The sequence below is a fragment of the Dryobates pubescens genome, chromosome 17 (assembly GCF_014839835.1).
Source record: "Dryobates pubescens isolate bDryPub1 chromosome 17, bDryPub1.pri, whole genome shotgun sequence".
Classification (NCBI taxonomy): domain Eukaryota; kingdom Metazoa; phylum Chordata; class Aves; order Piciformes; family Picidae; genus Dryobates; species Dryobates pubescens.
Genome location: NC_071628.1, coordinates 20716588 through 20744393, shown reverse-complemented (window position 1 = coordinate 20744393; position 27806 = coordinate 20716588). Strand labels below are relative to the sequence as shown.

Here is a 27806-nt window from a genome sequence, read left to right as displayed (position 1 = left end):
ATGCAGCCAAGGGAGAGGATGTTGACTTTGGCCTTGACTCTGCTGGTGGCAGGGAGCTTGGGGAGTAAGTATGGCTGGAGGAGGGAGGCTCCAAGGGCAGACCCTGGCTAGTTTCTGGCCCCAGAGGTGGAGATGATTCATTTTGTGATGAGATAAGGATAAAAGTGGAGCCAAATGCTGACTCTGCAGAGGCTGGAGGTTGGGAGTCCCAGCTGGTGCTGTTGGCAGCAGGAGCTGCAGCTTCTTGCTGGTGTTATCACCAAAGCCATCAAGATCAGCATGGAGGAAAACCAGACGTGGGCTGGGATAGGGCAGGCAGGGGGAGATCACACCTTGGGCCATGCTGGGCTCACATGGACGTTGTGGGGGTCAGAAGTAAGGAGAGGCTGCTGCTGAGGCAATGAGAGGAGGAGAATCACAGAGCTGGCAGGGCTGGAAGGGTCTTCAAGGATCAGCCAGCTCCAAGCCCCCTGCCATGGGCAGGGACACCTCACACCACAGCAGGCTGCTCACAGCCACATCCAGCCTGGCTGCAAACACCTCCAGGCAGGAGGCTTCCATCTCTTCCACCCCTGGATCCTCTCCCTCCACCTCTGGCAATGGGCACTGCCAGTGCCCATTGCTGCCTCCCTGCCCCAAGCCTGATTCCTGCCCCCCTCAGAGCTGTCCCAGACCCCTATCCCTCCCTGACACCCTCCAAAGTCCCTCCCCAGCTTTCCTGGAGCCCCCTGCAGCTCCTAGAAGGCCACCAGAAGCTCTCCTGGGAGCCTTCTCCTCTCCAGCCTGCACAACTCCAACTCTCTCAGGCTGTCTCCAGAGCAGAGCAGCTCCAGCCCTCTGCTCCTCCTCCTGGCCCTGCTCTGGACACCTTCCAGCCCCTCCAGAGCCTTCCTGGCACAGAGGCTCCAGAGCTGGCCCCAGAGGTCCAGCTGTGGTCTCAGCAGAGTGGAGCAGAAGGGCAGAATCCCCTCCCTGCCCTGCTGGCCACACTTCTCTGGCTGCAGCCCAGGCTCTGCTTGGCTCTCTGGGCTGCAAGAGCTCCCTGCTGGCTCCTGTGGAGCTTCTCCTCCCCCAGCACCCCCAAGGCCTTTGCTCCAGGGCTGCTCTCCAGCCAGTCCCTGCCCAGCCTAGAGCAGTGCCTGGGACTGCCCTGCCCCAGCTGCAGGACCTTGCCCTTGGCCCTGTTGCACATTAGTAGCTTCTGCTGGCAGTTTGTCCCACGGGGGTGGTCAGAGCTCAGCAGTGTTTCCCCTCTCACCTCCGGTGGGGATTTGTTTCCACCCCCCCTGCTTTCTCTTCACCATCATCAGAGGGAAGTTTCTAAAGCACAGCCTGAGACTGCCACAGAGGGTCAGGGCTGTGGGGGCAGTGCCACAGAGCTGATGTCCTTCTTGTGCCCTGCAGGAGCCCAGCAGAGCATCTCCTGGGAGGTGCAGCGCTACGACGGGTGGTACAACAGCCTGCAGCACCACAGCCGCGGCGCCGCCGGTGAGTGCCAGGGCACGGCCGTGCCCGGGCCGGCCGGGGGGCAGCTGGCAGCTGCTTCACTTGGCAGCTGAAAGAAGAAACCCTTCCTGACCTGAGGCTGCTCACCTGCCAGCCACTGCCTCTTCCTGTGGCCCCGAGAGCCGAGCTGGATCCCCCAGGGCAGCCCGGAGCGGGCACTCAGCCCAGCTGCGTCTCCCCTGCCCTGGCCTCTGCCTGCTGCCCAGGCACTACCTGCAGCCCATGCTGGGGGTGGGGCAGTGCCAGGGCAGAGCTGTGCCTCTGGGGGTCCTTCAATGGGCCAGATCCAGCGTAGGGAGGTCCCAGCCCTTCCCAGGAGGGCTTTCAGTAGCGGTCAGGGCTCCCAGGGCTGGGGAAAAGCCTCTTCAGCCAAGGGCAGTGCTCAGCCTGAGGCCAGAGGCAGAGGAGCTCCTGGCCCCGGGCGTGCAGGAGCCACTGCCTGCTCTGCAGGGGGCTGGGGCTGCTGCTGGGCTGCTCTGCAGTACTGCTCTGCACTGGTACAGGATGCAGGATGTCCCTGAGCTGCTTCCTCATGCCTGCACCCTGCCCACGAGGCCACCCCCAGAGATCCCTGGGGCAGGGTGGATCAGACAGGTTCTTTATCTGCAACGATAAAGATCCTCCTGTGGCCTAGATTGGTGTCCTGCACGGTGGCACAAAGGAGGGTGGCGATGGCACAGCTGCCCCTGGGTGCAGGCAGGGCTCCAGGGTGTGCCAGCAGCCCCAGCCCGCAGGGAGATGCAGCAGCTCCCTTGGCCAGGTCAGACCTTAACAGCTGGAGGCAAACCTAGGGGAATTTAGCCCCAGATGAAGACATTCAGGTGTCCCCCAGCTGTGGGCAGCTGCAAGTGAAGGGCACCAGAGTGGGGAAGCAACCCCCAGGGTGAGGAATGGCCTCCTGCCTGCAGGCTGGCAGCACTGGGGCTGGAGGCAGAGGGGGCTCTCTCCTCTTCTCCCCTGCCTCTCTGCCTCTTCCCCCTCTTGTTCCCCATGGTGCTGGCAATCACCTGGCATCTGCAGGAGTGGCCCTGGGCACCAGGGGCACCATACCTTAGCCAGCTGCCTCCTGGAGCACAGCACCAGACCCCCTGGGGACACTGGGGGTGTTCAGCTACCACAGGAGGGCAGCTGGAAGGGAACATGCCCGGGGGAGACCCCAGTGCTGCAAGAACTTTGGGTGTTGGTACCAACCCTTGCACCAAATTGGTCACTCTGTCTGTGCCACCCTCCTGCTCTCTGGTGTGCCCAGCTCCTGCTGCCCCTGCTGGCTGCCTCTCCTCCTGGTGTGCCCAGCTGCTGCTGCCCTTCCTGCCTGGGTGCCTCTCATGTTGTTGTGCCCTGCTCCTGCTGCCCCTCCTGCCTGCTGGGTGCCTCATCCCTATGGCATGTTGGTGTGCCCAGTTTCTGCTGCCCCTCCTGTCTGAGTGCCTCTCATGTTGGTGTGCCCAGCTGCCCCTCCTGCCTGCTGGGTGCCTCTCATGTTGGTGTGCCCAGCTTCTGCTGCCCCTCCTGCCTGCTGGGTGCCCTCTCCTCTGGGCATGTTGGTGTGCCCAGCTTCTGCTGCCCCTCCTGCCTGCTGGGTGCCTCTCATGTTGGTGTGCCCAGCTTCTGCTGCCCCTCCTGCCTGCTGGGTGCCTCTCATGTTGGTGTGCCCAGCTTCTGCTGCCCCTCCTGCCTGCTGGGTGCCTCTCATGTTGGCATGCCCAGCTCCTGCTTGGCCACTCAAAGTCTCTGTGCCACCCTCCTGCTCTCCTCTGCTGTGCCCTGCTCCTGCTGCCCCTCCTGCCTGCTGGGTGCCTCTCATGTTGTTGTGCCCAGCTCCTGCTTGGCCACTCAAAGTCTCTGTGCCACCCCCCTGCTCTTCTCTGCAGTGCCCTGCTCCTGCTGCCCCTGCTGCCCGCTGGGAGCCGGCAGGCCCCCAGCAGGTTGCTCTGGTGCCACAGGTGCCAGGCTGCAGCGCCTGCTGCCGGCCGACTACGCGGACGGGGTGTACCAGGCGCCGCAGGAGCCGCGGGTGCCCAACGCGCGGCGGCTGAGCCGGGCGGCGGCGCAGGGCCCCTCGGGGCTGCCCTCCCGCAGGAACACCACGGTCCTGGCTGTCTTCTTCGGTAAGAGCTGGGCCCTGCCACGGGGGGCAAGACTGCCGCAGCCAGGGAAGCCCTCAGGCTGGCCAAGGGCTCGGGGGTCGGCGCGTCCGCAGGGTGGCACGGGGCCGGCGCGGGGCCGAGGGCACCGGCACAGCTCTGGGGTGAAGAGGGGAGCAGGCAGCTGGGGCTGGCTGGCCTGGGGAAGAAGAGGCTGGGGGGGTCCCACCAGTGCTTAGGGGTGGGTGTCAGGAGGATGGGGCCAGACTCTGCTCAGTGGTGCCCAGGGGCAGGGCAAGAGGTGCTGGGCACAAACCTGACCAGAGGGAGCTCCATCTAAACATCAGAGGAACTTCTTGACTTGGAGGGGGGCAGAGCCCTGGAGCAGGTGGTGGAGTCTCCTTCTCTGGAGACTTTCAAGGACTACCTGGATGTGCCCTGGGTGCCCATGCCCTGGGTGCCCCTGCCCTGGCAGGGGATTGGCCTCAATGATCTCTGCAGGTCCCTTCCAAGCCCTGTGATGGCCACCAAGCCATGGCCCCAGCTGCCATGGCCCCAGGGTTCTGCAGCACCTCCAGCCATGGGGACTCCACCACCTCCCTGGGCAGCCTCTGCCAGCCCCTGACCACTCTGGCACCAAAGGAATTCTTCCTCCTCTCCAACCTAAGCCTCCCCTGGCACAACTCCAGGCCAGTTCCTCTCCTGCTCTCACCTGAGCCTAGGGAGCAGAGCCCAAGCCCAGCTCCCTGCAGCCTCCTCTCAGGGAGCTGGAGAAGCCCTTTCAGATCCTCCAACCTCTCCCTGCCCTGGCACAACTCCAGGCCATTTCTGCTTGGTCTGGGTAGAAAGAAAGTTGGTTTGTGGCACCCCAAGGGCACAGATCAGAGCATTCCTCAGCCACCCCTTCCTGGCAGGCTCACACCCAGGACATAAGGCCTTGGGTATCTCCATACCAAAGTGCTGTCCAGCCAGGAGGATTTGCATAAGGGTTCAGTGACCCTTGGGAGGTGTCCCAGCTGCTGCTGTTTGTCCCTTGGGAACTTCCTCCTGTCTGGCAGCAGAGGTGCCACAGGGCAGGGGAGCAGTCATGCTGTGGGGGAGTGCTGGGCACCACTGCAGCAGGGCAGAGCTGCTCTCGCCCAGGGGCACAACTGGGGCTTGGCTCTGCAAGCCCAGGGATGTCTCTCTGTGGGCAATAATCACAGAGCCAGGTTGGAAGGGACCCCAAGGATCATCTGGGCATAGAATGAGTCCCAGAATGGGTTGGAAGGGAGGTCAGAGCTCAGCCAGCTCCAGCCCCTGCCATAGGCAGGGACACCTCCCACCAGCACAGGCTGCTCAGGGCCTCATCCAGCCTGGCCCTCAGCACCTCCAGGCAGGAGGCAGCCACAGCCTCTCTGGGCAGCCTGTGCCAGTCTCTCCCCACCCTCACTGACAACAATTTCTTCCTCCTCTCCACTCTCAGTCTCCCCTCTCCCAGGTCAAAGCCATGGGCCCTCAGTCTGGCCCTCCCAGCCTTTCTCCACAGTCCCTCCCCAGCTCTCCTGGAGCCCTTCAGCTGCTGGGAGGCTGCTCTGAGCTCTGCCTGGAGCCTTCTCTTCTCCAGGCTGTACAGCCCCAGCTCTCCCAGCCTGGCCCCACAGGGGAGGCTCTGCAGCCTCTGCTCCTCTCGGTGGCCTCCTCTGGAGCCTCTCCAGCAGCTCCAGGTCCTTCACCTTTTCCCCCAGCTGCTGACCTTGTGTCCTTGGCAGGTTTCCATGTGCTGTTGGACATCCTGGGGACAGAGAAGGCTGGCTGCCCTGCTGAGTTCCTGAACATCCACATCCCAGCTGGAGACCCAGTGTTTGACCCTGCAGGCAGTGGGGAGGTGGTGCTGCCCTTCCAGCGCATCAGCTGGGCACCGGAGACCGGGCAGAGCCCCAACAGCCCCCGGCAGCAGGTAGGGCTCCCTCCCTCTGCTCTTTGCCTGGCAGCTGAGTTCCTCTTCACTCAGCACTGGGCTCTCAAGCAGCCAAAAGGGCAGCTCCAGGGCTGCTCTCCTGGAGAGCAAACCTGTCAGGTGTGTGAGCCAGGTGCACATGGACCATGTGCTGGGCTGCAGCCAGAGAAGTGTGGCCAGCAGGGCCAGGGAGGGGATTCTGCCCCTCTGCTCCACGCTGCTGAGACCACAGCTGCAGCTCTGGGGCCAGCTCTGGAGCCTCGGGGCCAGGAAGGCTCTGGAGGGGCTGGAAGGTGTCCAGAGCAGGGCCAGGAGGAGGAGCAGAGGGCTGGAGCTGCTCTGCTCTGGAGACAGCCTGAGAGAGTTGGGGTTGTGCAGGCTGGAGAGGAGAAGGCTCCCAGGAGAGCTTCTGGTGGCCTTCCAGGAGCTGCAGGGGGCTGCAGGAAAGCTGGGGAGGGACTTTGGAGGGTGTCAGGGAGGGATAGGGGTCTGGGACAGCTCTGAGGGGGGCAGGAATCAGGCTTGGGGCAGGGAGGCAGCAATGGGCACTGGCAGTGCCCATTGCCAGAGGTGGAGGGAGAGGATCCAGAGGTGGAAGAGGTGGAAGCCTCCTGCCTGGAGGTGTTTGCAGCCAGGCTGGCTGTGGCTGTGAGCAGCCTGCTGTGGTGTGAGGTGTCCCTGCCCGTGGCAGGGGGCTTGGAGCTGGCTGAGCCTTGGGGTCCCTTCCAGCCCTGACACTTCTCTGGTGCTTTGCCCCTGCCCCCTGTGCTCTCACTGCTGGCTAATGCCCTCTTCCCTGTCCCTTCTGCCTGCCCCAGACCAACGAGGTGACAGGCTGGCTGGACGGCAGCGCCATCTACGGCCCCTCGCACGCCTGGAGCGATGCCCTGCGGAGCTTCTCCGGGGGCCGGCTGGCGGCGGGGCCCGGCGGCCAGCTCCCGAGGGAAACCGACGGCAGGATCCCCATGTGGAAGGCGCTGGACCCGGCCACGGGGCGGGGGGGGCCACGGGGGATCTACGGTAATGCTGCCGCCCGCCGAGGCTCTTCGGAGGTCGCTGGAGCTGAGCCTGCAGGGGGCCCGAGGGAGGGAGGCAGGAGGGAGTGCCCGAGGCAGGGAGGGAGGGAGGCAGCAGGGAGTGCCCGAGGCAGGGAGGGAGGGAGGCTGCAGGGAGTGCCCCAGGGAGTGCCCAAGGGAGGGAGGGAGGGAGGCTGCAGGGAGTGCCCAAGGGAGGCAGGGAGGGAGGCAGCAGAGATCTGGACCCATGGGTCAGCAGTCCCGGGGGAGAGCAGGCAGAATCCCAGCTCAGGGAGGAGGAGGATGAGTGCCCTGGGGAAGGCTTGCCCGCAGAGCTGCTGTGCCCTCGGGGCAGGGCATCCCTGGGCTGCAGCAGGTCACCTCCCAGCCCCTTCCCAGTGGCCAGGCAGTGCTGGTCCCTCTGGTGCCAGGCCATCCCCTTGGCAGAGGGGCAGCCCCTGATCAAAACCTGCTCAGCTTGCTTGGACCTCTTCACCTGCCCCACCTCCGGTCCATGCTGGGGGCCTGCTGGCGCCCCCCACTCACTGCCCCAGGCTGCCCCTCTCCCCGGGGAGGGAGGAAGGCTGAGGGGCCAAGAGGCTGCTGGGCTGCAGCCCCCGCAGGGCCTCCCCAGCCACGGGCAAGGCTGGGGCCAGGGCTGGCGCCCCCCCTGACGGCGCTGGTGGCCCTTGCAGACCTGGGCAGCGCCTGGGGGAACGAGAGCCCTTTCCTGCAGGCCCTGGGCATCACCTGGTTTCGCTACCACAACCACCTGGCAGCGGGGCTGGCGCGGGCGCACCCCTCCTGGAGCGACGAGGACCTCTTCCAGCACGCTCGCAAGCAGGTCATTGCCACCTTCCAGGTGAGGGGCCGGCCCCCCCCGGCTGTGCCAGGAGCCCCCCAGCCCCTCTGCCGCCCCTGACCCAGCTGCCCTGTGCCCTAGAGCATCGTGCTGTACGAGTGGCTGCCCGCCCTGCTGGGGACACGCGTCCCGGACTACCCAGGTGAGTGGCGTGGCAGGGAGCCAGGCTGGGGGCAGCAGATGGGGTGGGGGAGAGAAAGAAAGAGACATGGGCCTCCCCTCCCCCTCCAGCCTGGCTGCTGGACCCTGCCTGTTGCCCCACAGGTTACCAGCAGCACCTGGACCCCAGCCTCTCCCCGGAGTTTGTGGTGGCTGTGGGGCAGTTCCTGGCCACCATGGTGCCCCCGGGCGTGTACAAGAGGTAGGGCCCCGTGCCAGGGCAGGGTGGTAGCTGCCAGGCTTGGGGCAGCCCTGCCCAGAGGCGGTGGGTCCAGCCCTTCCCTGCTCCCCCAGGACCCCAAAGTGCCAGTTCCAGAGGGTTCCTGGCCCCAACAGCTCCTTCCCAGCCATGAGGCTCTGCAACAGCTACTGGAGCAGAGAGGTAAGGAGCAAGGGGCCTAAGGATGGGGCAAGCTGGCTGGGGGCTTTCATGCCTTGCCCTGTGTCCTGTAAGGGGTGTGAAATGGGGTGCAGAGCATGGCACCCCACCAAGGGGTGTGAGACCCTCTCCATCCAGACATGCCCAGGTGCCACTTCCACCTGCAGCAGGCTCAGACCTCCAGGGTGAGCTGGCTTGGAGGAAATGAGCCTGGAAGAAGTCCCCAGGTCCCCCTGCAGCCAGGGTCTGCACCCCTGTGGGTTGCAGTGTAGGGGGGGGTGAGGCCCCCCCCACGCCCTCAGTCCTGTGGGGGTCACTGCTCCTCCCCTCTGCCCTCAGCTGCCGCAGGCAGATGCCGTGGAGGTGGACAACCTGCTGCTGGGGATGAGCTCCCAGATCGCAGAGAGGGAGGACCACATCGTGGTGGAGGATCTGCAAGGTCTGCCGCCCTCCCTTGCCCTGCAGCTGGGAACCGGGCAGGGGGGAAAGACCCTTTCTTCCCGAGGGGCGTGGGGGCTGAGGTGGCGACACAGGTCCCAGCACCGCTGGCGGCAGCCCCCGGCCGCACAGCCAGGCCAGCTTCAGTCCGCAGAGGCTGCAGGGCACACTGAAGGTGGCCGGGGGGGACCACCCTGACAGGGGCACTGCCACCGTCTCCACCTTCGGCGTCGCCCTCAGCAGAGGCAGGAGGCCAGCCCGGCAGCGGTGCTGCCGGGTTTGCTCCTCCAGCTCCGCCTCGGCGCTCAGCACAGCCTCCCCTGCCCCCCAGACTTCTGGTACGGGCCCCTGCGGTACTCCCGCAGCGACCTGGTGGCCAGCCGGCTGCAGCGCGCCCGCGACCTGGGGCTGCCCTCCTACAACCGCGCCCGGCGGCGCTTCGGCCTCCGCCCCCTCCGCAGCTGGACGGACCTCGGCACACACCTGCCGCCGCAGGTAACGGGCAGCAGCTCCGGGCACCGGGGGAGCCAGGCGGCAGTGGGCACCGGGGATGGAGGCGGCAGTGGGCACCGGGGGAGCCAGGCGGCAGTGGGCACCGGGGATGGAGGCGGCAGTGAGCACCGGGGGTGCCAGCCTGGCTGTGGCAGCTGTGTGGGCAGAGGGATACCAGGCTGCATCCCCTGCCTGCAGTGTCGCTCTCCAGGGGCACCTGCTCGTGGATAGAGGTCTCCTGCCCCTGTGGTGCTGGAGGGCTGCTGCTCAGCTGCTCCAGTGCAAGCTGCAGGCTGTGTGGGGCTCAGCACCCTCCCAGCACACAGAGGTGGTGCCTGGGAAACAGAGTCACAGAGCTGGCAGGGCTGGAAGGAACCCCAAGGCTCAGCCAGCTCCAACCCCCCTGCCATGGGCAGGGACACCTCCCACCAGCACAGGCTGCTCAGGGCCTCATCCAGCCTGGCTGCAAACACCTCCAGGCAGGAGGCTTCCACCACCTCCCTGGGCAACCTGTGCCAGGCTCTCACCACCCTCATGGGCAACAACTTCCTCACATCCAATCTCAATCTCCCCACTTCTAGTTGTGCTCCATCCCCCCCAGTCCTATCCCTCCCTGCCACCCCAGAGCAGAGGGGTAGGATCCTCTCCTGGCACTGGCAGCCAGTGCCCATTGCTCACTCCCTTTCCTGTAGCCCCCTTCAGATCCTGGGAGGCTGCAAGAAGGTCTCCTGGGAGCCCCTTGCCGAGGGTCCCCAGGCCTTTGTGCTGCCCTGGCAGGGCTCACCGCATGTGTCCCTGGGCAGGTCCTGGCAGAGGTGGCTGCCCTGTACGGCAACGACACGGCTGGGCTGGAGCTGCTGCCCGGGGGCATGCTGGAGGCTGACAGCTCCCTCTTCAGCGCCATCATCCTGGAGCAGTTCGTGCGGCTGCGGGACGGCGACAGGTTCTGGTTTGAGAACACCCACAACGGGTAAAAGCCTCTCCCCCGGCGGGCAGCCCGCCCACGGCTCGGCCAGCCCCGCTCAGCCCAAAGCCCAGGCTGGAGGCAGCAGCATCCCCTGGCTCCCTGGGCTCCTCGGAGCGGGCAGGGAGCGAAGCCCTCCTGCTGCCGGCCGGTGACGCCCCGGGGCCGCCGCCCGGCCCTCCCCCGCTGTGTCCCCAGGTTGTTCACGGAGCAGGAAGCCCTCAGGATCCGGAACACCTCCTTCCGTGACGTCCTGGCTGCTGTCACCCACGCAGAGCACACAGACCTCCAGGCACAGGTCTTCTCCTGGAGCCAGGGTGAGGGCTCGCTGCAAGGGCAGCCTGCGGGCAGCACGCAGCACCAGCAGGCAGGGAGGAAGGCAGAGTCCTCCTGCAGGAGCAGCTGGAGGCTTGGTGACACGGGCACAGAGTGCCAGGGGTTGGGAGGGACCTCCAGAGAGCATCCAGCCCAACCCCCTGCCAGAGCAGGGCAGCCAGGGCAGGGCACACAGCAGCACAGCCAGGTGAGGTTTGAAAGCCTCCACAGAAGGAGACTCCACAACCTCTCTGGGCAGCCTGCTCCAGGCCTCCAGCAGCCTCACACATAAAGAAGTTTCTCCTCATGCTGAGGTGGAACCTCCTGGGTCCCAGCCTGTGCCCATTGCTCCTTGTCCTGTCCCTGGGCACCACCAAGCAGAGCCTGGCACCTCCATCCTGCCAGCCACCCCTCAGCTATTGATCAGGTCCCTCTCAGCCTTCTCCTCCCCAGGGTAACCAGCCCCAGGGCTCTCAGAGATGCTCCAGTCAGGCCCTGGGGGGGTGGTTGTCCAAACCTGACCCTGCTGTGCCCCCAAGCCAGCAAATTCTGCCCAAAATGCCAGGGCTTCTCCTGGGCATTGCTGGTGCTGGCTGGACTGAAGCCCAGGTTTGTGTCTTGCATGAGTCCTGGAAGGGTCTCTGGGTACCAAACTGCAGCTGGTGCCCTGGAAGGCTGTGCTGAGGCTCAGCCCTGGCCTCTGCCCACCCCACACTGCTGTCCTGGCTGCTGTGACAGCTCTGCAGGTCACACTGAGGGGTGACTGGCATGGGATGTAGTTTGCAGGTGGGTTAGGCTCCATGTGAGTGCCCAGAGCTGCCTGCTTTGGTCTTGAACCACATCAGCCCCTGAGCATGCCCTGGGTGCTGTGCTGTGAGGCCCTTGCCCACCCAGCTGCCCCACCAAGAGGGCTTTAGTTCACCAGCACTGCTGGAGGGGCTTGGCCAGGGCTCCCTGCAGACTCATGGAAGACTGAATGGGTTGGGCTGGAAGGGACCCCAGAGCTCAGCCAGCTCCAGCCCCCTGCCAGGGGCAGGGACACCTCCCACCAGCACAGGCTGCTCAGGGCCTCATCCAGCCTGGCCCTCAGCACCTCCAGGCAGGAGGCAGCCACAGCCTCCCTGGGCAACCTGTGCCAGTGTGTCCCCACCCTCACTCACAACAATCTCTTCCTCCTCTCCACTCTCAGCCTCCCCTCTCCCAGCTCAAAGCCATTGGCCCTCAGCCTGGCCCTCCCAGCCCTAGTCCACAGTCCCTCCCCAGCTCTCCTGGAGCCCTTCAGCTGCTGGGAGGCTGCTCTGAGGTCTGCCTGGAGCCTTCTCTTCTCCAGGCTGTACAGCCCCTACTTCTGACTTGCAATGAGCTTTCCTCTCCCTGCCAAGGCCCAGCAGAGTCCTGGTGCCATGCTGAGGGTGAGGTGTGCCCAAGCACAACCCTCTCCTCTTGGCTCCCTGCCATGCTGCTCACCACAAGTGCCTGCCTTGGCACAGGCTCAGCCCTTGCAGGGCACTTTGCTGCCCTTGGCCTGTGCCCCATGCAGCTGCCCCAGGATGAGTCCAGCTTCTGCAGCACCTGGGTGAGCAGAGGCTCCAAGTGCCAACTCACCATGGCCCAGGGTGCTTCTGGCTCAGCCCATCCCAGCAGGACAGCTGATGGTGCTGAGCTCCCAGGGTCCAGCCATGCCCTTGGCTTGCTGTCGAGGTTGCCCTGAGCAGCAGGGCTGCCCCCTGAGAGCTGGAGTTTATCTGCAGCCCCGCAGCGCTCCCTGGGTCACCTGGCAGCGAGCCCCGGCAGCAGAGAGGCTCCTGGGGGCTGTGGAGGTGAGGTGGGTCCATGACACTTACAGCCTGTCTCCCCCCTTGCAGGGGACCCCTGCCCCCAGCCCCAGCAGCTGGCAGCTCAGCACCTGGCCAACTGCACTCCCCTGGTGGTGTTGGACTACTTCGCCGGCAGCGGCCCTGGCTTCGGGCTCACCATCGTCCTGCTCTGCTGCCTGCCTCTAGGTTTGCCTCTGCTTCCTCACCTCTGCCGCTGGGCAAGGGGCTGAGCGCCCCCGGACCGAGCACCTCCCCGCAGGAGGTGCACTCCCCAGGTCCTGGGCACCAGGAGGGACCTCTCGCGGAGCAGCCCTGCGTGGCGGGGCTGGGGAGGGCACAGGGCCCTGCCCGCCCTGGCGGCGCTGCCGGGGGGAACAGGAGCTCTGGGCTGCCTCATCTCTTCTTCTCCCCTGCGTCCCCAGTGACCCTCTTCGTGGCCTGGGTGGTTGCCGCTCTCCGCAAGAGGGATTTCCGACGGCTGCAGAGGAAGCACAGCTGCAGCGTGCGCAGGGAGGTGACCGGCGAGGCGCTGCAGGGTGAGGGAGCACCGCCGCTCCCCCGGGGGCACCGCCGCTCCCCCGGGGGCATCGGCTGGGGCTGCCGGGGTCAGGCTGCGCGCTGAGGCGGGGCTGGGCAGCGGGGCAGGGAGGTGACCGGCGAGGCGCTGCAGGGTGAGGGAGCACCGCCGCTCCCCCGGGGGCACCGCCGCTCCCCCGGGGGCATCGGCTGGGGCTGCCGGGGTCAGGCTGCGCGCTGAGGCGGGGCTGGGCAGCGGGGCAGGGAGGTGACCGGCGAGGCGCTGCAGGGTGAGGGAGCACCGCCGCGGCCCCGGGGGCACCGCCGCTCCCCCGGGGGCATCGGCTGGGGCTGCCGGGGTCAGGCTGCGCGCTGAGGCGGGGCTGGGCAGGGAGCACGGAGAGGTCCTGCAGCCTCCCTGCTAGCCAAGATCAGATAAAGCCTTCAGCAGACTGACCTGACCTAGCCAACCCTGCTTCGAGCAGGGGCTTGGGGGAGAGACCCTTCCAGCTCCAGTCCCTTCCAGCTCCAATCCCTGCCAGCCTGACCATCCTGCACCCTCTAACCCCAACCCTCTCCACATTCCACCTTCCCTGAAGGAAACCTCCACAGAGTAGCTGCAGCAGCAGCAGCTCCGAGACAGGGACTGCGGCCCCTTGCTCCGGGCGGGCAGAGATCCTCCCTCCCTGCCCCCTGCTGTGTGCTCCTCCCCTGCCCGCGGGCTGCGGCTCTGCTGCCGGCAGGTCGCCACCCACCCCCAGCCCCCTCCCGGAGTGCAGCTCAGCCAGGGGGTGCTGGGGGGCAGGGTACCCAGCTAAATGCCGTGCTCTCCCCTGGCAGCCATGGAGTGGCACGGCCCCAGGACAGACAGAACTCTGGTCTACATCCAGCTCCCAGCCGACAGGGTGCTGAAGGTGCTGGACGGGAGAGGCTCTGTGCTGCGCAGCATCAACCTGGGAGCCCAGCCCAGGGTGGAGGTGATCCTCTCCAACAGCAAAGGCAGCAGAGCTCTGCTCCTGAAGAGCCCCAAGGAGTATGACCTGGTGAGTGCTGTGGGGCCTGGGCTGGGATGCCTTCCCCTGCACCCCCCACAACCCCCTGCTGCTGGCCACAGCCCCCCCCAAGCAGGGTCACAGCCCCCCCCCAAGCAGGGTCACAGCCCCCCCCCAAGCAGGGTCACAGCCCCCCCCAAGCAGGGTCACAGCCCCCCCCAAGCAGGGTCACAGCCCCCCCCAGCAGGGTCACAGCCCCTCCCCTCTGGGCTCTCCCCCCCTGCACCACCCGACCCTGGGCGCAGCGTGGCAGCGTGCAGCGGGTGGTGAGGGGCAGCTGCATCCCCCTGCAGCTGAGCAGGGGCTGGGGCCCTCCTGCAGGTGCTGTTCTTCAGCCAGGAGGCAGAGAGGGACATCTTCCTGGGCAAGCTGCAGGGCTGCCTGCAGGGCAGCGGCCTGCAGCTGCACCTCTCCCAGATGAGGGAGCAGAGCCTGCTGAGGCTGGCGGTTACCCAGCAGCAGAGGAAGCAGCTGCTGGAGACCTTCTTCAGGCACCTCTTTGCTCAGGTGTGTGGGGGGCTGGCAGCCCCTGGGGTGGGCAGGGAGGGGTTGCTGGGTGGGGGGTAGGCTGTGCCCAGGAGCTGCCCAGGGAAGCTGCCAAGCTGAGGGGACCAAGGGAGCCTTTCCCCTGCGGGAGACTAAGGGAGCTGTGCTCCAGGGGGTGAGCTAAGAGCTTCCAGGCACCAGGGGTGGTGTCCCCGAGGGCTCCACTCACACTGGGCAGGACGGGCAGGAGGCTGGCCCCCCGGGGATCTGCCAGGAGGGGTGTGCCAGGGGAGCCCCCGGGCCATGTCCTGGCGGCCAGGGCCGCCGTGCCCAGCGCTCAGGGCGCCTCTGTGGGCACGACCCGCAGGTGCTGGACATCAACAGGTCTGACGCTGGGGAGCTGGACCTGGAGAGCTCCCAGAAGGCCAAGGAGTCGCTGAGCTGCGAGCTGAGCAGGGCTGAGTTTGCTGAGGCCCTGGGCCTCAAGGCCCACTCCATGTTCGTGGAGTCCATGTTCTCCCTGGCCGACAAGGACGGCAACGGCTACATCTCCTTCCGCGAGTTCCTGGACATCCTGGTGGTCTTCATGAAAGGTGGGGGTGCAGCTGGCACTGCCCACAGCTGCTGCCCAGCTCCTGCTGCCAGCGCTGCCAGCAGGGAGAAGGGCAAGGTGCAGCCAGCAGGCAGCCCCCAGCTGCGAGAGCCCTTCCCTTAGGACAGCTCCAGCTGGGCTGCGGGGCAGGGCAGTCTCATGGTGTCTCCTGGAGAGCTGCCTGTGAGGGGAGCTGCCTCCTGCCCCCCCAGGCAAGGCTGCTCTGCCTCCTGACCAGACCTTGCTCTGTGCCCTTGGAAGATGATCACAGAACCAGAGAGCTGTCTGGGCTGGAGAAGGCCTCCAGGCTCAGCCAGTCCAAGCCTCAGCCCAGCCCCACCATGGCCACCACACCATGGCCCCCAGCTGCCATGGCCACAAGGTTCTGGAGCACCTCCAGCCATGGGGACTCCACCACCTCCCTGGGCAGCCTCTGCCAACTCCTGACCACTCTGGCACCAAAGGAATTCTTCCTCCTCTCCAAGCTAAGCCTCCCCTGGCACAATTCCAGGCCAGTTCCTCTCCTGCTCTCACCTGAGCCTAGGGAGCAGAGCCCAGCCCCCAGCTGGCTCCAGCCTCCTCTCAGGGTTGGAGAAGCCCTTTCAGCTCCTCCAGTCCAACCATTTTCTACCCCTGCCCAGGCTGGGGCTGAGCCATGGCCCTCAGCACCACAGCTCTGCCTCTTGGAAAGCCCTCCAGGGATGGGGATTGAGCCACCTCCCTGGGAGCCTCTTCTGGAGGTTGGGAACCCATCTAGTCAAGAAGTTTCTTCTCATCTCCAACCTAAACCTCCCCTGGTGCAACTTGAAGCTGCTTCCTCTCCTCCTACCCTTTGCTCTTTGGGAGATCAGCCACCAGCTGGCTCCAGCCTCCCCTCAGCCTCCTCTGTTCCACACCACCCCCCCCCACCAGCTCCCTCAGCTGCTCCTCCCCAGCCCTCTTCTCCAGCCCCTTCCCCAGCTCTGCTGCTGCCTGAGAGCATCCTCCCTGATCCCAACAGGACCTTGCCCTTCCTTTTCCTCTCTCCCTTCCCCACCAGGCTCCCCAGAGGAGAAGTCCAAGGTGATGTTCAGGATGTATGACATTGATGAGAATGGCTTCCTCTCCAAGGAGGAGTTCCTCAGGATGCTCAGGTACCTGTCCTCACCTCCCTGGGTGTAAGCACAGGGCAGCTTCCAGCGCAGCTCCAAGCCTCCGAGGCCCTTCCTCCCCCGAGGGTGCCCCCCCGCCCCGAGCCCAGGCGCTCAGCAGTGGCAGCCAAGAGCCCAACCGCGCCGTGGCCGGGGGCCGGGGCTCTGCCCTGCGTGAGCCGAGGGGCTCAGGCCCCGCTCCTCCCTGCTGCAGGTCCTTCATCGAGATCTCCAACAACTGCCTGTCGCGGGAGCAGGCGGAGCAGGTCACCGAGTCCATGTTCCGCGCCTCGGGCTTCCAGGACCGCGACGAGCTGACCTGGGAGGACTTCCACTACATGCTGCGGGACCACGACAGCGACCTGCGCCTCACCCAGCTCTGCGTCAGGGGTCAGTGCCCGCCAGCGCGGGGCCGGCTGGGGCTTCCCCTGCTGGGCTGCGGGGCTGCACCTCCTGCTGGGCTGCGGGGCTGGGGCTTCCCCTGCCGGGCTGCAGGGCTGGGGCTTCCCCTGCCGGGCTGCGGGGCTGCACCTCCTGCCGGGCTGCGGGGCTGCACCTCCTGCCGGGCTGCGGGGCTGGGGCTGCACCTCCTGCCGGGCTGCAGGGCTGGGGCTTCCCCTGCCGGGCTGCGGGGCTGCACCTCCTGCCGGGCTGCAGGACTGGGGCTTCCCCTGCCGGGCTGCGGGGCTGCACCTCCTGCCGGGCTGTAGGGCTGGGGCTGTACCTCCTGCCGGGCTGCAGGGCTGGGGCTTCTCCTGCCGGGCTGTGGGTCTGCACCTCCTGCAGGGCTGGGGCTTCCCCTGCCGGGCTGCGGGGCTGCACCTCCTGCTGGACTGCGGGGCTGGGGCTGCACCTCCTGCCGGGCTGCAGGGCTGGGGCTTCCCCTGCCGGGCTGTGGGTCTGCACCTCCTGCAGGGCTGGGGCTTCCCCTGCCGGGCTGCGGGGCTGCACCTCCTGCCGGGCTGCGGGGCTGCGGGGCTGCACCTCCTGCCGGGCTGTGGGGCTGGGGCTGTACCTCCTGCCGGGCTGCGGGGCTGGGGCTTCCCCTGCCGGGCTGCAGGGCTGCACCTCCTACTGGACTGCGGGGCTGCACCTCCTGCCGGGCCGCGGCGCTGGGGCTTCCCCTGCCGGGCTGCGGAGCTGCACCTCCTGCCGGGCTGCGGGGCTGGGGCTGCACCTCCTGCCGGGCTGCGGGGCTGCACCTCCTGCCGGGCTGCAGGGCTGGGACTTTCCCTGCCGGGCTGCGGGGCTGCGGGGCTGCACCTCCTGCCGGGCTGCGGGGCTGCACCTCCTGCCGGGCTGCGGGGCTGGGGCTTCCCCTGCAGGGCTGCAGCTCCTGCCGGGCTGCACTTGTTGGGCTGTGGCTGCGGGGCTGCAGCTCCCAGCTCTTGTCCCATCAGGCTCTCCAAGCCGATGGTTTGGGGCTGTGGCTCCACATGTGGCACACCTGGGTGGGCTCAGGGCCTCTGCCCACTGCAGCCCTGCCCAGGACAGTTGTCTGACCCCTGCCTGTGTGTCTGGCACGCTCTAAAGGGACATTTGCCCTTCTGGCTCCCCAAAGGTGTCCCTGAAGTGTTCAAGAAGAACTTCTGCAACCGTGTCTCCTTCATAGAGAGGAAACAGCCCAAGGGGTAAGCTCTGCTCCTCCTGCCCTGCCGCCGCCGCTCCTCAGCCCTGCCGCCGCTCCTCCTGCCCTGCCGCCGCTCCTCAGCCTTGCTCCTGCTCCTGCCCTGCTGCTCCCCCACCCCTCTCCTCACCCCTCCAGCCGGCTGTGCAGACCCCAGCGCTGGGAATGGGGTGGGGGTGACCGTGCTGGGATGTGCCCATGAGCAGGATGCTGCCCTTCTTCCCTCACCCCCAGGCAAGGGACCTGCCTCCTGCTGAGCCCCCTGGCATCCACTGCATGGGGATGGGAGTCCCTCCACGGCTCTCAGAGGCTTGGGCTACCCTGGGGAGAATCCAGCCCATGTATCACACAGTTAAAGGCTTGCAGGAGAGGCCTGGGCACCTTCTCAGCTGAGCCTGAGCTGGGAAGGGGAGAAACTGGGGGACTTTTGCCAGGCCCTTCCTGCAAGTGCAGCCTGGGGCTGAAGGTGGCTCTGCTTCCAACAGAACCATCTCCGAGGAGGACCAAGCCCCAGGCCTGGTGACTGTGCACAGCTGCGTGGAGCGAGAAGGGCAGGAGCTGAGGAGGAGACCGGGCAGGAGGTGAGCTCTGTCCTCTCTGGGTCAGCCTCTCAGGGTCACACTCAGGCTGCTGCTGTTTCCCAAGTCTCTGTCAGGCTGGGAAGCTCTCTGGTCAGATGGCACTGCTGAAAGGAGCCAGCATGCCCATGGTGGTGGTGCAGGGGAGACCATCCTGCAGGAGATGCCCTGGCCCCTAGTGCCTGGCAGGAGAGGTCAATCCCCTCCCTTGACCTGCAGGGAGATTGTCACCCAGCAGAGCTCTGGAGAGCTGTGCCCCTGTCCCCACAAAGCTTCTGTGCTTGGTGCTCTTCTCTTGCCCTGTCCCTGCCCCTGCTGGGGCACATCCTGGCCTCTTGCTACCCAAGGAGCTATGGGCACAGCCCAGTCCTGCTGCTGCAGCTGGGCCTGGTGACCTCCCTCCATGGAAAACAACTCCAGAGCCTGGGGTAGTGGCTTTCAGAGTTCACACCTTGGCCACAGAGAAGGCTTTGCCTGAGCTGCTCTGACCTGTGGGATGTTGCTGGTTCACCTGTGGGCTGCCTGTAGAGGATGCAGGAGAGGCTGTGGTCTGCACAGCTGTGGCAGCAGCACGGATCTCCACAAGGAAGCAGGCCAGGACATCTTGATTAGACTTAATAGCTCCAGGGCCCCTGCCCTGGGATCCTTTTGGAGGGTTGAGTATTGCTGTGAAGATCATCTCCTGAAGCCCTCAGCCATGGTTAGGGGTCACAGAATCACAGAGCTGGCAGGGCTGGAAGGGACCTCAAGGCTCAGCCAGCCCCAACCCCTGCCATGGGCAGGGACACCTCACACCACAGCAGGTTGCTCACAGCCACCTCCAGCCTGGCTGCAAACACCTCCAGGCAGGAGGCTTCCACCACCTCCCTGGGCAGCCTGTGCCAGGCTCTCACCACCCTCATGGGCAACAACTTCTTCTTCACATCCAATCTCAATCTCCTCACTTCTAGTGCTGCTCCATCCCCCCCAGTCCTATCCCTCCCTGAGACCCCAGAGCAGAGGGGCAGGAGCCTCTCCCTCCACCTCTGGCAATGGGCACTGGCAGCCCAGAAGGCCAAGGGCAGCTGAGCTGCCCTTGGCCTTCTGGGCTGCCAGTGCCCATTGCTGCCTCCCTGCCCCAAGCCTGATTCCTGCCCCCCTCAGAGGTGTCCCAGACCCCTATCCCTCCCTGCCCCCCTCCAAAGTCCCTCCTGGTGGCTCCTGGAAGGCCACCAGAAGCTCTCCCGGGAGCCTTCTCCTCTCCAGCCTGCACAACCCCAACTCTCTCAGGCTGTCTCCAGAGCAGCCAGCGCCCATTGCCGACTCAACCCCTCCAGGGTCCCTCCTCTGCCCCTTTGCCGCCAGCCCGCGCGGCCTGCGGGTGCCCTGAGCCCCAGCTCCGCCGGTGGGCACCGCTCGGCGCCAGCCCCCCCGGCGCAGGGCGGCGGCGGTGCCAGCAGCGCCCCCAGCCCCGCTGTGCTCGGCAGGCTGAACCCGCGGCAGCTGCGGCTGTACACGGAGGCGCAGCGCAGGAAGCTGGAGAGGAGCAGGGCGCAGCAGAAGCTGCAGGAGCTGAAGCGCTTCGTGGAGAACTACCGGCGCCACATCGCCTGCACCGGGCTCTTCTGCGCCGTCACTGCCGGCGTCTTCGTCGAGAGGGCCTACTGTGAGTGCCAGCCCGGGGGCCCTTGGGGGGCGCCCTCCGGAGAGCGTCCAGGCTGACCCCCTGCCAGACTGTCCCCCCCCCCAGCAAACTGCTGGCCAAGCTGTCAGCCCCTGGCTGGGACAGCAGCTCTCTGAGCTGGGTTAGGAACTGGCTGGAGGCTGAGCCCAGAGAGTGGTGGTGAATGGTGCCACAGCCAGCTGGCAGCCAGGCACCAGTGGTGTGCCCCAGGGAGCAGTGCTGGGCCCCAGCCTCTTTAACATCTTCATTGCTGATCTGGATGAGGGGAGGGAATCAGTCAGCAGTAAATGTGCAGAGGACACCAAGCTGGGGGCAGGAGTTGATCTGCTGGAGGGCAGAGAGGCTCTGCAGAGGGACCTGGACAGGCTGGGCAGATGGGCAGAGGCCAAGGGCAGGAGATTGAACACATCCAAGTGCTAGGTTCTGCACTTTGGCCACAACAACCCCATGCAGTGCTACAGGCTGGGGTCAGAGTGGCTGGAGAGGAGCCAGGCAGAGAGGGACCTGGGGGTGCTGGTCGATGGTAGGCTGAACATGAGCCTGCAGTGTGCCCAGGGAGCCAAGAGGGCCAAGGGCATCCTGGCCTGCATCAGGAACAGTGTGGCCAGCAGGAGCAGGGAGGTCATTGTGCCCCTGGACTCTGCACTGGTTAGGCCACACCTTGAGTGCTGTGTCCAGTTCTGGGCCCCTCAGCTTAGGAAGGACATTGAGAGACTTGAAGGTGTCCAGAGAAGGGCAACAAGGCTGGGGAGAGGCCTTGAGCACAGCCCTGTGAGGAGAGGCTGAGGGAGCTGGGGTTGCTTAGCCTGCAGAAGAGGAGGCTCAGGGGAGACCTCATTGCCCTCTCCAACTCCCTGAAGGGAGGTTGTAGCCAGGAGGGGGTTGGTCTCTTCTCCCAGGCACCCAGCACCAGAACAAGAGGACACAGTCTCAAGCTGTGCCAGGGGAGGTTTAGGCTGGAGGTGAGGAGAAAGTTCTTCCCAGAGAGAGTTGTTAGCCATTGGGATGTGCTGCCCAGGGAGGTGGTGGAGTCCCCATCCCTGGAGGTGTTCAAGAGGGGATTGGATGTGGCCCTTGGTGCCATGGTCTAGCCATGAGGTCTGTGGGGACAGGTTGGACTCGGTGATCCTTGAGGTCTCTTCCAACCTTGGTGATACTGTGAGACTCCACAACCTCTCTGGGCAGCCTGCTCCAGGCCCCTGGGACCCTCACAGTGCAGAAGTTCCTCCTCCTGCTGAGCTGGAGCCTCCTGTGCTGCAGTTGCCATCCCCTGCCCCTTCCCTCTGCCCCCAGACTACGCCTTCGCCTCGCCCAGCACCGGCATCTCCCAGGCCACCCTGGTGGGGATCATCATCTCCCGGGGCTCTGCCGCCTGCATCTCCTTCCTCTACTCCTACCTGCTGCTCACCATGTGCCGCAACCTGCTGACGGCGCTGCGGGAGACCTTCCTCAACCGATACATCCCCTTCGACGCCGCCGTCGACTTCCACCGCTGGGTGGCCATGGCAGCCCTGCTCTTCTCGGGTGGGTGGCTGCCGGGGGCTGTGCCTCCCGCCGGGGGCTGTGCGGCCCCTCCGCCGCAGCGGGGCGGCAGCGCCATCCCCCCCCCTCCGCGGCACTGCGCCGAGCCGGCGAGCCGCGGAACGGGGAGGGCTGGAAGGGACCTCCAGAGAGCACCCAGCCCAAGCCCCTGCCAGGGCAGGGCACCCAGGAACGCAGCCGGAGGGTGTGTGTGTGTGTGTGTGTGTGTTTGGAAAGCCTCCACAGAAGGAGACTCCGCAGCCCTTTAAGTTCTACAGAGAGAGAGTGATTGGCCATGGGAATGGGCTGCCCGGGGAGGTGGTGGAGTCACCATCACTGGAGGTGCTCAGGAGGAGGCTTGATGGGGTGCTTGGTGCACCCCATCAAGTTGATTAGGTGGTAGTGGATCGGTAGGTTGGACATGATGATCTTGAAGGTCTCTTGCAACCTGATCCCTTCCCCTTCCCCTTCCCCTTCCCCTTCCCCTTCCCCTTCCCCTTCCCCTTCCCCTTCCCCTTCCCCTTCCCCTTCCCCTTCCCCTTCCCCTTCCCCTTCCCCTTCCCCTTCCCCTTCCCCGGCCTCCAGCAGCCTCACACCAAAGAAGTTTCTCCTCATGCTGAGGTGGAACCTCCTGGGTTCCAACCTGTGCCCATTGCTCCTTGTCCTGGCACTGGGCACCACCAAACAGAGCCTGGCACCTTCACCCTGCCAGCCACCCCTCAGCTATTGATAGACATTGATCAGATAGCTATTGATAGACATTGATCAAATCCCTCTCGGCCTTCTCCTCTTCAGGCTAACCACCCTCAGGGCTCTCAGCCTCTCTTCCCAGCGGAGCTGTTCAGGACCCCCAACCATCCTCATAGCTTTCTGCAGGACCAGACAGCAGCTCCAAGCCCCACAGGGAGCCTGCAGAGACCCAGAGCCCGGGGGGCAGGGAAGGGCAGAGAGCAGGGGGTGCCACCCCTGCCTGCCCAGCAGGGCTGACTCTCCTTGTCCCCCGGCAGTGCTGCACACCGCAGGCCACGTGGTGAACGTCTACATCTTCTCTGTCACTCCTCTCAGCGTCCTGTCCTGCCTCTTCTCCACTGCCTTCACCAATGACGGGTAGGTGCCATCCCCACCCCAGCCCAGGCTGCCCTGGGGCTGCCCAGGGCGGGCAGTGGGCACCGAGGGGCTCAGCAGCTCCGCGGCGCACTCAGCCTCTCACCCTCCCCCCTCCAGCTCCCAGCTGCCACAGAAGTACTACTGGTGGTTCTTCCAGACCATCCCAGGTGAGAGCAGCCAGCAGGGCAGCCCAGCAGCGCCCGCCCCTCTGCCCTGCAGCGCCCGCCCCTCTGCCCTGCAGCGCCCCTCTGCCCTGCTGCGCCCCTCTGCCCTGCAGCGCCCCTCTGCCCTGCTGCGCCCCTCTGCCCTGCTGCGCCCGCCCCTCTGCCCTGCAGCGCCCCTCTGCCCTGCTGCGCCCGCCCCTCTGCCCTGCAGCGCCCCTCTGCCCTGCAGCGCCCGCCCCTCTGCCCAGCAGCGCCCGCCCCTCTGCCCAGCAGCGCCCGCCCCTCTGCCCAGCAGCGCCCGCCCCTCTGCCCAGCAGCGCCCGCCCCTCTGCCAAGCAGCGCCCGCCCCTCTGCCCAGCAGCGCCCGCCCCTCTGCCCTGCAGCGCCCCTCTGCCCTGCTGCGCCCGCCCCTCTGCCCTGCTGCGCCCCTCTGCCCAGCAGCGCCTGCCCCTCTGCCCAGCAGCGCCCGCCCCTCTGCCCTGCTGCGCCCGCCCCTCTGCCCTGCTGCGCCCCTCTGCCCAGCAGCGCCCGCCCCTCTGCCCAGCAGCGCCCGCCCCTCTGCCCTGCAGCGCCCCTCTGCCCAGCAGCGCCCCTCTGCCCAGCAGCCCCCGCCCCTCTGCCCTGCAGCGCCCGCCCCTCTGCCCTGCAGCGCCCCTCCCTCTGCCCTGCAGCGCCCCTCCCTCTGCCCAGCAGCGCCCGCCCCTCTGCCCTGCAGCGCCCGCCCCTCTGCCCTGCAGCGCCCCTCCCTCTGCCCAGCAGCGCCCGCCCCTCTGCCCAGCAGCCCCCGCCCCTCTGCCCTGCAGCGCCCCTCCCTCTGCCCAGCAGCGCCCGCCCCTCTGCCCTGCAGCGCCCCTCCCTCTGCCCTGCAGCGCCCCTCCCTCTGCCCTGCAGCGCCCCTCCCTCTGCCCAGCAGCGCCCGCCCCTCTGCCCAGCAGCCCCCGCCCCTCTGCCCAGCAGCGCCCGCCCCTCTGCCCAGCAGCGCCCGCCCCTCTGCCCTGCAGCGCCCCTCCCTCTGCCCTGCAGCGCCCCTCCCTCTGCCCTGCAGCGCCCCTCCCTCTGCCCAGCAGCCCCCGCCCCTCTGCCCTGCAGCCCCCGCCCCTCTGCCCTGCAGCCCCCGCCCCTCTGCCCAGCCCTCCGGGGCTGCCCAGCCCCCCCCGCCCCCGATGCCAAGGGCGGCTGTGTGTGGCAGGGGTGAGCGGGGTGCTGCTGCTGGGGGTGCTGGCTGTCATCTACGTCTTTGCCACGCACCACTTCCGCCGGGTCAGCTTCCAGGCCTTCTGGCTCACCCACCACCTCTACCTGCTGCTCTACGGCCTGGTGAGGGCACCGAGGGGCAGCCCGCCGCCATGCCAGGGGCAGCCCGGGCCGCTGGGCACTGCCAAGGGCGCTGGGTGGTGCCAAGGGTGTTGTGTGGTCCAAGGGTGTTTTGTGGTGCCAAGGGAACTGGGAGGTCCTGAGGGTGTTGGGTGGTACCAAGGGACTAGAGTGGTGCCAAGGGAGCTGGGTGGTCCCAAGGGTGTTGTGTGGTCCCAAGGGAGCTGGATGGTGCCATGGGAGCAGGGTGATCCTGAGGATGTTGGGTGGTGCCAAGGGAGCTGGGTGGTGCCAAGGGAGCAGGGTGGTTCTAAGGGAGCTGGGTGCTGCCAAGGACTAGAGTGGTCCCAAGGGAGATGGGTGATGCCAAGGGAGCTGGGTGGTCCTGAGGATGTTGGGTGGTGCCAAGGGAGCTGGGTGGTGCCAAGTGCAGCTCCCTGCCGCTGCCCAGGTGCCAGCAGAGCGGGCAGGGGCAGTGCTGGGCAGTGGCTGAGGGCTCTGCTTGGTGCCCAGATCCTCATCCACGGCAGCTACGCGCTGATCCAGCAGCCCCGCTTCCACCTCTACTTCCTGGTGCCGGCCCTGCTCTACGGCGCGGACAAGCTGCTCAGCCTCAGCAGGAAGAAGGTGGAGATCAGCGTGGTGAAGGCCGAGCTGCTGCCCTCGGGTACCGCCAGCCCCCCGCCCACACGGCCCCGGCACGGGGCGCCGGGGGGCGCCGGAGCCGCCTGCCCCGCCCGCCGCGGGGCCCGGCGGTAAAGGAGGTCTCCGTCCCCAGGGGTCACCCACCTGCGGTTCCAGCGCCCGCAGGGCTTCGACTACAAGTCCGGGCAGTGGGTGCGGGTGGCCTGCACGGCGCTGGGCACCTCCGAGTACCATCCCTTCACCCTCACCTCCGCGCCCCACGAGGACTGCCTCAGCCTGCACATCCGCGCCGTGGGGCCCTGGACCACCCGGCTGCGGGAGCTCTGCTCGCCCGAGAGCCTGGCACTCATGGGCACCCTGCCCAAGGTGAGCCCCGGGGCACCCTGCCCGAGGTGAGGCCCCTGCCCCTTCCCGAAGGCAGCTCAGCCCCGAGGCACCCTGCCCAAGGTGAGCCCCGGGGCACCCTGCCCGAGGTGAGGCCCCTACCCCTTCCCAAAGGCAGCTTAGCCCCGGGGCACCCTGCCCGAGGTGAGCCCCGGGGCACCATGCCTGAGGTGAGGCCCCTGTCCCTTCCCAAAGGCAGCTCAGCCCCGAGGCACCCTGCCCAAGGTGAGCCCCGGGGCACCCTGCCCGAGGTGAGGCCCCTGCCCCTTCCCAAAGGCAGCTTAGCCCCAGGGCACCCTGCCCGAGGTGAGGCCCCTGCCCCTTCCCCAAAGTTAGCTAAGCCCCAGGGCACCCTGCCCAAGGTGAGCCCCAGAGCACCTTGCCCAAAGTGAGCCCTGGGGCACCCTGCCCAAGGTGAGCCCCCTGCCCCTTCCCAAAGGCAGCTTAGCCCTAGGGCACCCTGCCCGAGGTGAGCCCCCTGCCCCTTCCCCAAAGTTAGCTAAGCCCCAGGGCACCCTGCCCGAGGTGAGCCCCAGAGCACCTTGCCCAAAGTGAGCCCCAGGGCACCCTGCCCAAGGTGAGCCCCCTGCCCCTTCCCCAAAGGCAGCTAAGCCCCAGGACACCCTGCCCGAGGTGAGCCCCCCGACCCTTCCCCAAAGGCAGCTCAGCCCCAGGACACCCTGCCCGAGGTGAGCCCCCTGCCCCTTCTCCGGGGTCAGCCCAGCCCCGGAGCACCTCAGCCGGGGCTGTGCCCATCCCAAGGCACTTCTCCGGGCCTGAAGGCGGCCAAGGGCCGGGCAGGCAGAGGCAGGCAATGCTCTGCTGACAGTCGGCTCCCTTGCAGCTCTACCTGGATGGGCCCTTTGGGGAAGGGCACCAGGAGTGGCACAAGTTCGAGGTGTCGGTGCTGGTGGGCGGGGGCATCGGCGTGACACCCTTCGCCTCCATCCTCAAGGACCTGGCCTTCAAGTCGTCCCTCGGCTGCAAGCTGCTGTGCAAGAAGGTAAGGGGCAGGGAGCGGGAGGCAGGAGCCCTGCCCGGCTGCCTGCTCCTCCTCCTTCGGGGCTCAGCTCCTCCGCCATCCCCCCGGCGGCGCCTCCCCGCCGCGGCCCCGCGGCAGGGCTGCGGGCAGCCCGTGAGCCTGGCACCCCCCCTGGCACACAGATCTACTTCATCTGGGTGACTCGCACCCAGCGGCAGTTCGAGTGGCTGGCAGACATCATCCGCGAGGTGGAGGAGACCGACCGGCAGCAGCTGGTCTCGGTGCACATCTACATCACGCAGCTGCCCGAGAAGTTCGACCTGCGCACCACCATGCTGGTGAGCCCGCCGGCGGGGGGCGCCGTGCCGGGCCGTGCCGGGCCGTGCCGGGCCAGCCCCTCCTGAGCCGCCCTGCCCTCTCCCCTGCAGTACATCTGCGAGCGGCACTTCCAGAAGGTGCTGAACCGCAGCCTGTTCACCGGCCTGCGCTCCATCACCCACTTCGGCCGCCCACCCTTCGTTCCCTTCTTCAGCTCCCTGCAGGAGGTGCACCCCGAGGTCAGCATCGTGCTGGGCACAGGGTGGGGGTGGGGGTGGGGCTGGTCCCAGCCTGTCCCCGAGGCCCCTCAGGAGCCAGGATGAGCTGCCAGGGTGGGCAATGCCCTGTCACCAACCCCCCCCCCCCCCCCCCCCACTCACCCACCTCCTGCTCTGCCAAGGCCCACAGCTGGCGGAGACCCTGGGGGACCTCATCCTTCCCCCCATGGCCCCAGCATCCCTGTGGGGAGCTGACAGCCTCCCAGAGGCTTCCTCAGGCAGTGTGCATGCCCCAAGCTGCCAGAGGGCAAGGGGCCAGGAGGGGCTGGCTTAGGAGGAGAGCTGGTGGTGCTGGGTGCCAGCGGCTCAGTGCCCCCTTGCCCAGGGGGCTGGGGGGAGCTGGTGGTGCTGGGTGCCAGCAGCTCAGTGCCCCCTTGCCCAGGGGGCTGGGGGGAGCTGGTGGTGCTGGGTGCCAGCAGCTCAGTGCCCCCTTGCCCAGGGGACTGGGGGGAGCTGGTGGTGCTGGGTGCCAGCGGCTCAGTGCCCCCTTGCCCAGGGGATTGGGGGGGAGCTGGTGGTGCTGGGTGCCAGCGGCTCAGTGCCCCCTTGCCCAGGGGGCTGGGGGGAGCTGGTGGTGCTGGGTGCCAGCGGCTCAGTGCCCCCTTGCCCAGGGGACTGGGGGGGAGCTGGTGGTGCTGGGTGCCAGCAGCTCAGTGCCCCCTTGCCCAGGGGATTGGGGGGGAGCTGGTGGTGCTGGGTGCCAGCGGCTCAGTGCCCCCTTGCCCAGGGGGCTGGGGGGAGCTGGTGGTGCTGGGTGCCAGCGGCTCAGTGCCCCCTTGCCCAGGGGGCTGGGGGGAGCTGGTGGTGCGGGGTGCCAGCGGCTCAGTGCCCCCTTGCCCAGGGGATTGGGGGGGAGCTGGTGGTGCTGGGTGCCAGCGGCTCAGTGCCCCCTTGCCCAGGGGGCTGGGGGGAGCTGGTGGTGCTGGGTGCCAGCGGCTCAGTGCCCCCTTGCCCAGGGGGCTGGGGGGAGCTGGTGGTGCTGGGTGCCGCGGCTCAGTGCCCCCTTGCCCAGGGGGCTGGGGGGAGCTGGTGGTGCTGGGTGCCAGCGGCTCAGTGCCCCCTTGCCCAGGGGGCTGGGGGGAGCTGGTGGTGCTGGGTGCCAGCAGCTCAGTGCCCCCTTGCCCAGGGGGCTGGGGGGAGCTGGTGGTGCTGGGTGCCAGCGGCTCAGTGCCCCCTTGCCCAGGGGGCTGGGGGGAGCTGGTGGTGCTGGGTGCCAGCGGCTCAGTGCCCCCTTGCCCAGGGGATTGGGGGGGAGCTGGTGGTGCTGGGTGCCAGCAGCTCAGTGCCCCCTTGCCCAGGGGGCTGGGGGGAGCTGGTGGTGCTGGGTGCCAGCAGCTTGGCTGCCCCCTGCCCAGGTGCAGAAGATCGGAGTGTTCAGCTGCGGGCCGCCCGGGATGACCAAGAGCGTGGAGAAGGCCTGCAGGCAGCTCAACAGGAAGGACCAAACCTACTTTGCACACCACTATGAGAACTTCTGA

At 67.2% G+C, this 27806-nt stretch overlaps 1 protein-coding gene across 1 annotated transcript; it reads left to right on the top strand.

The window, feature by feature from the left end:
- On the top strand, positions 1-27806 carry DUOX2 (dual oxidase 2). Its single transcript, XM_054168924.1, has 33 exons — positions 1-64; positions 1405-1488; positions 3450-3614; positions 5342-5529; positions 6348-6549; positions 7241-7407; positions 7489-7549; positions 7672-7768; positions 7861-7948; positions 8285-8384; positions 8715-8878; positions 9679-9845; positions 10038-10156; positions 12020-12157; positions 12394-12507; positions 13328-13530; positions 13861-14046; positions 14393-14618; positions 15657-15750; positions 15962-16137; positions 17309-17378; positions 17860-17955; positions 19419-19597; positions 20909-21139; positions 22144-22243; positions 22361-22410; positions 23597-23724; positions 24235-24388; positions 24500-24732; positions 25595-25753; positions 25915-26070; positions 26161-26289; positions 27684-27806. Exons 1-33 carry the CDS (start codon positions 1-3, stop codon positions 27804-27806), a joined length of 4611 nt encoding a protein of 1536 aa, XP_054024899.1.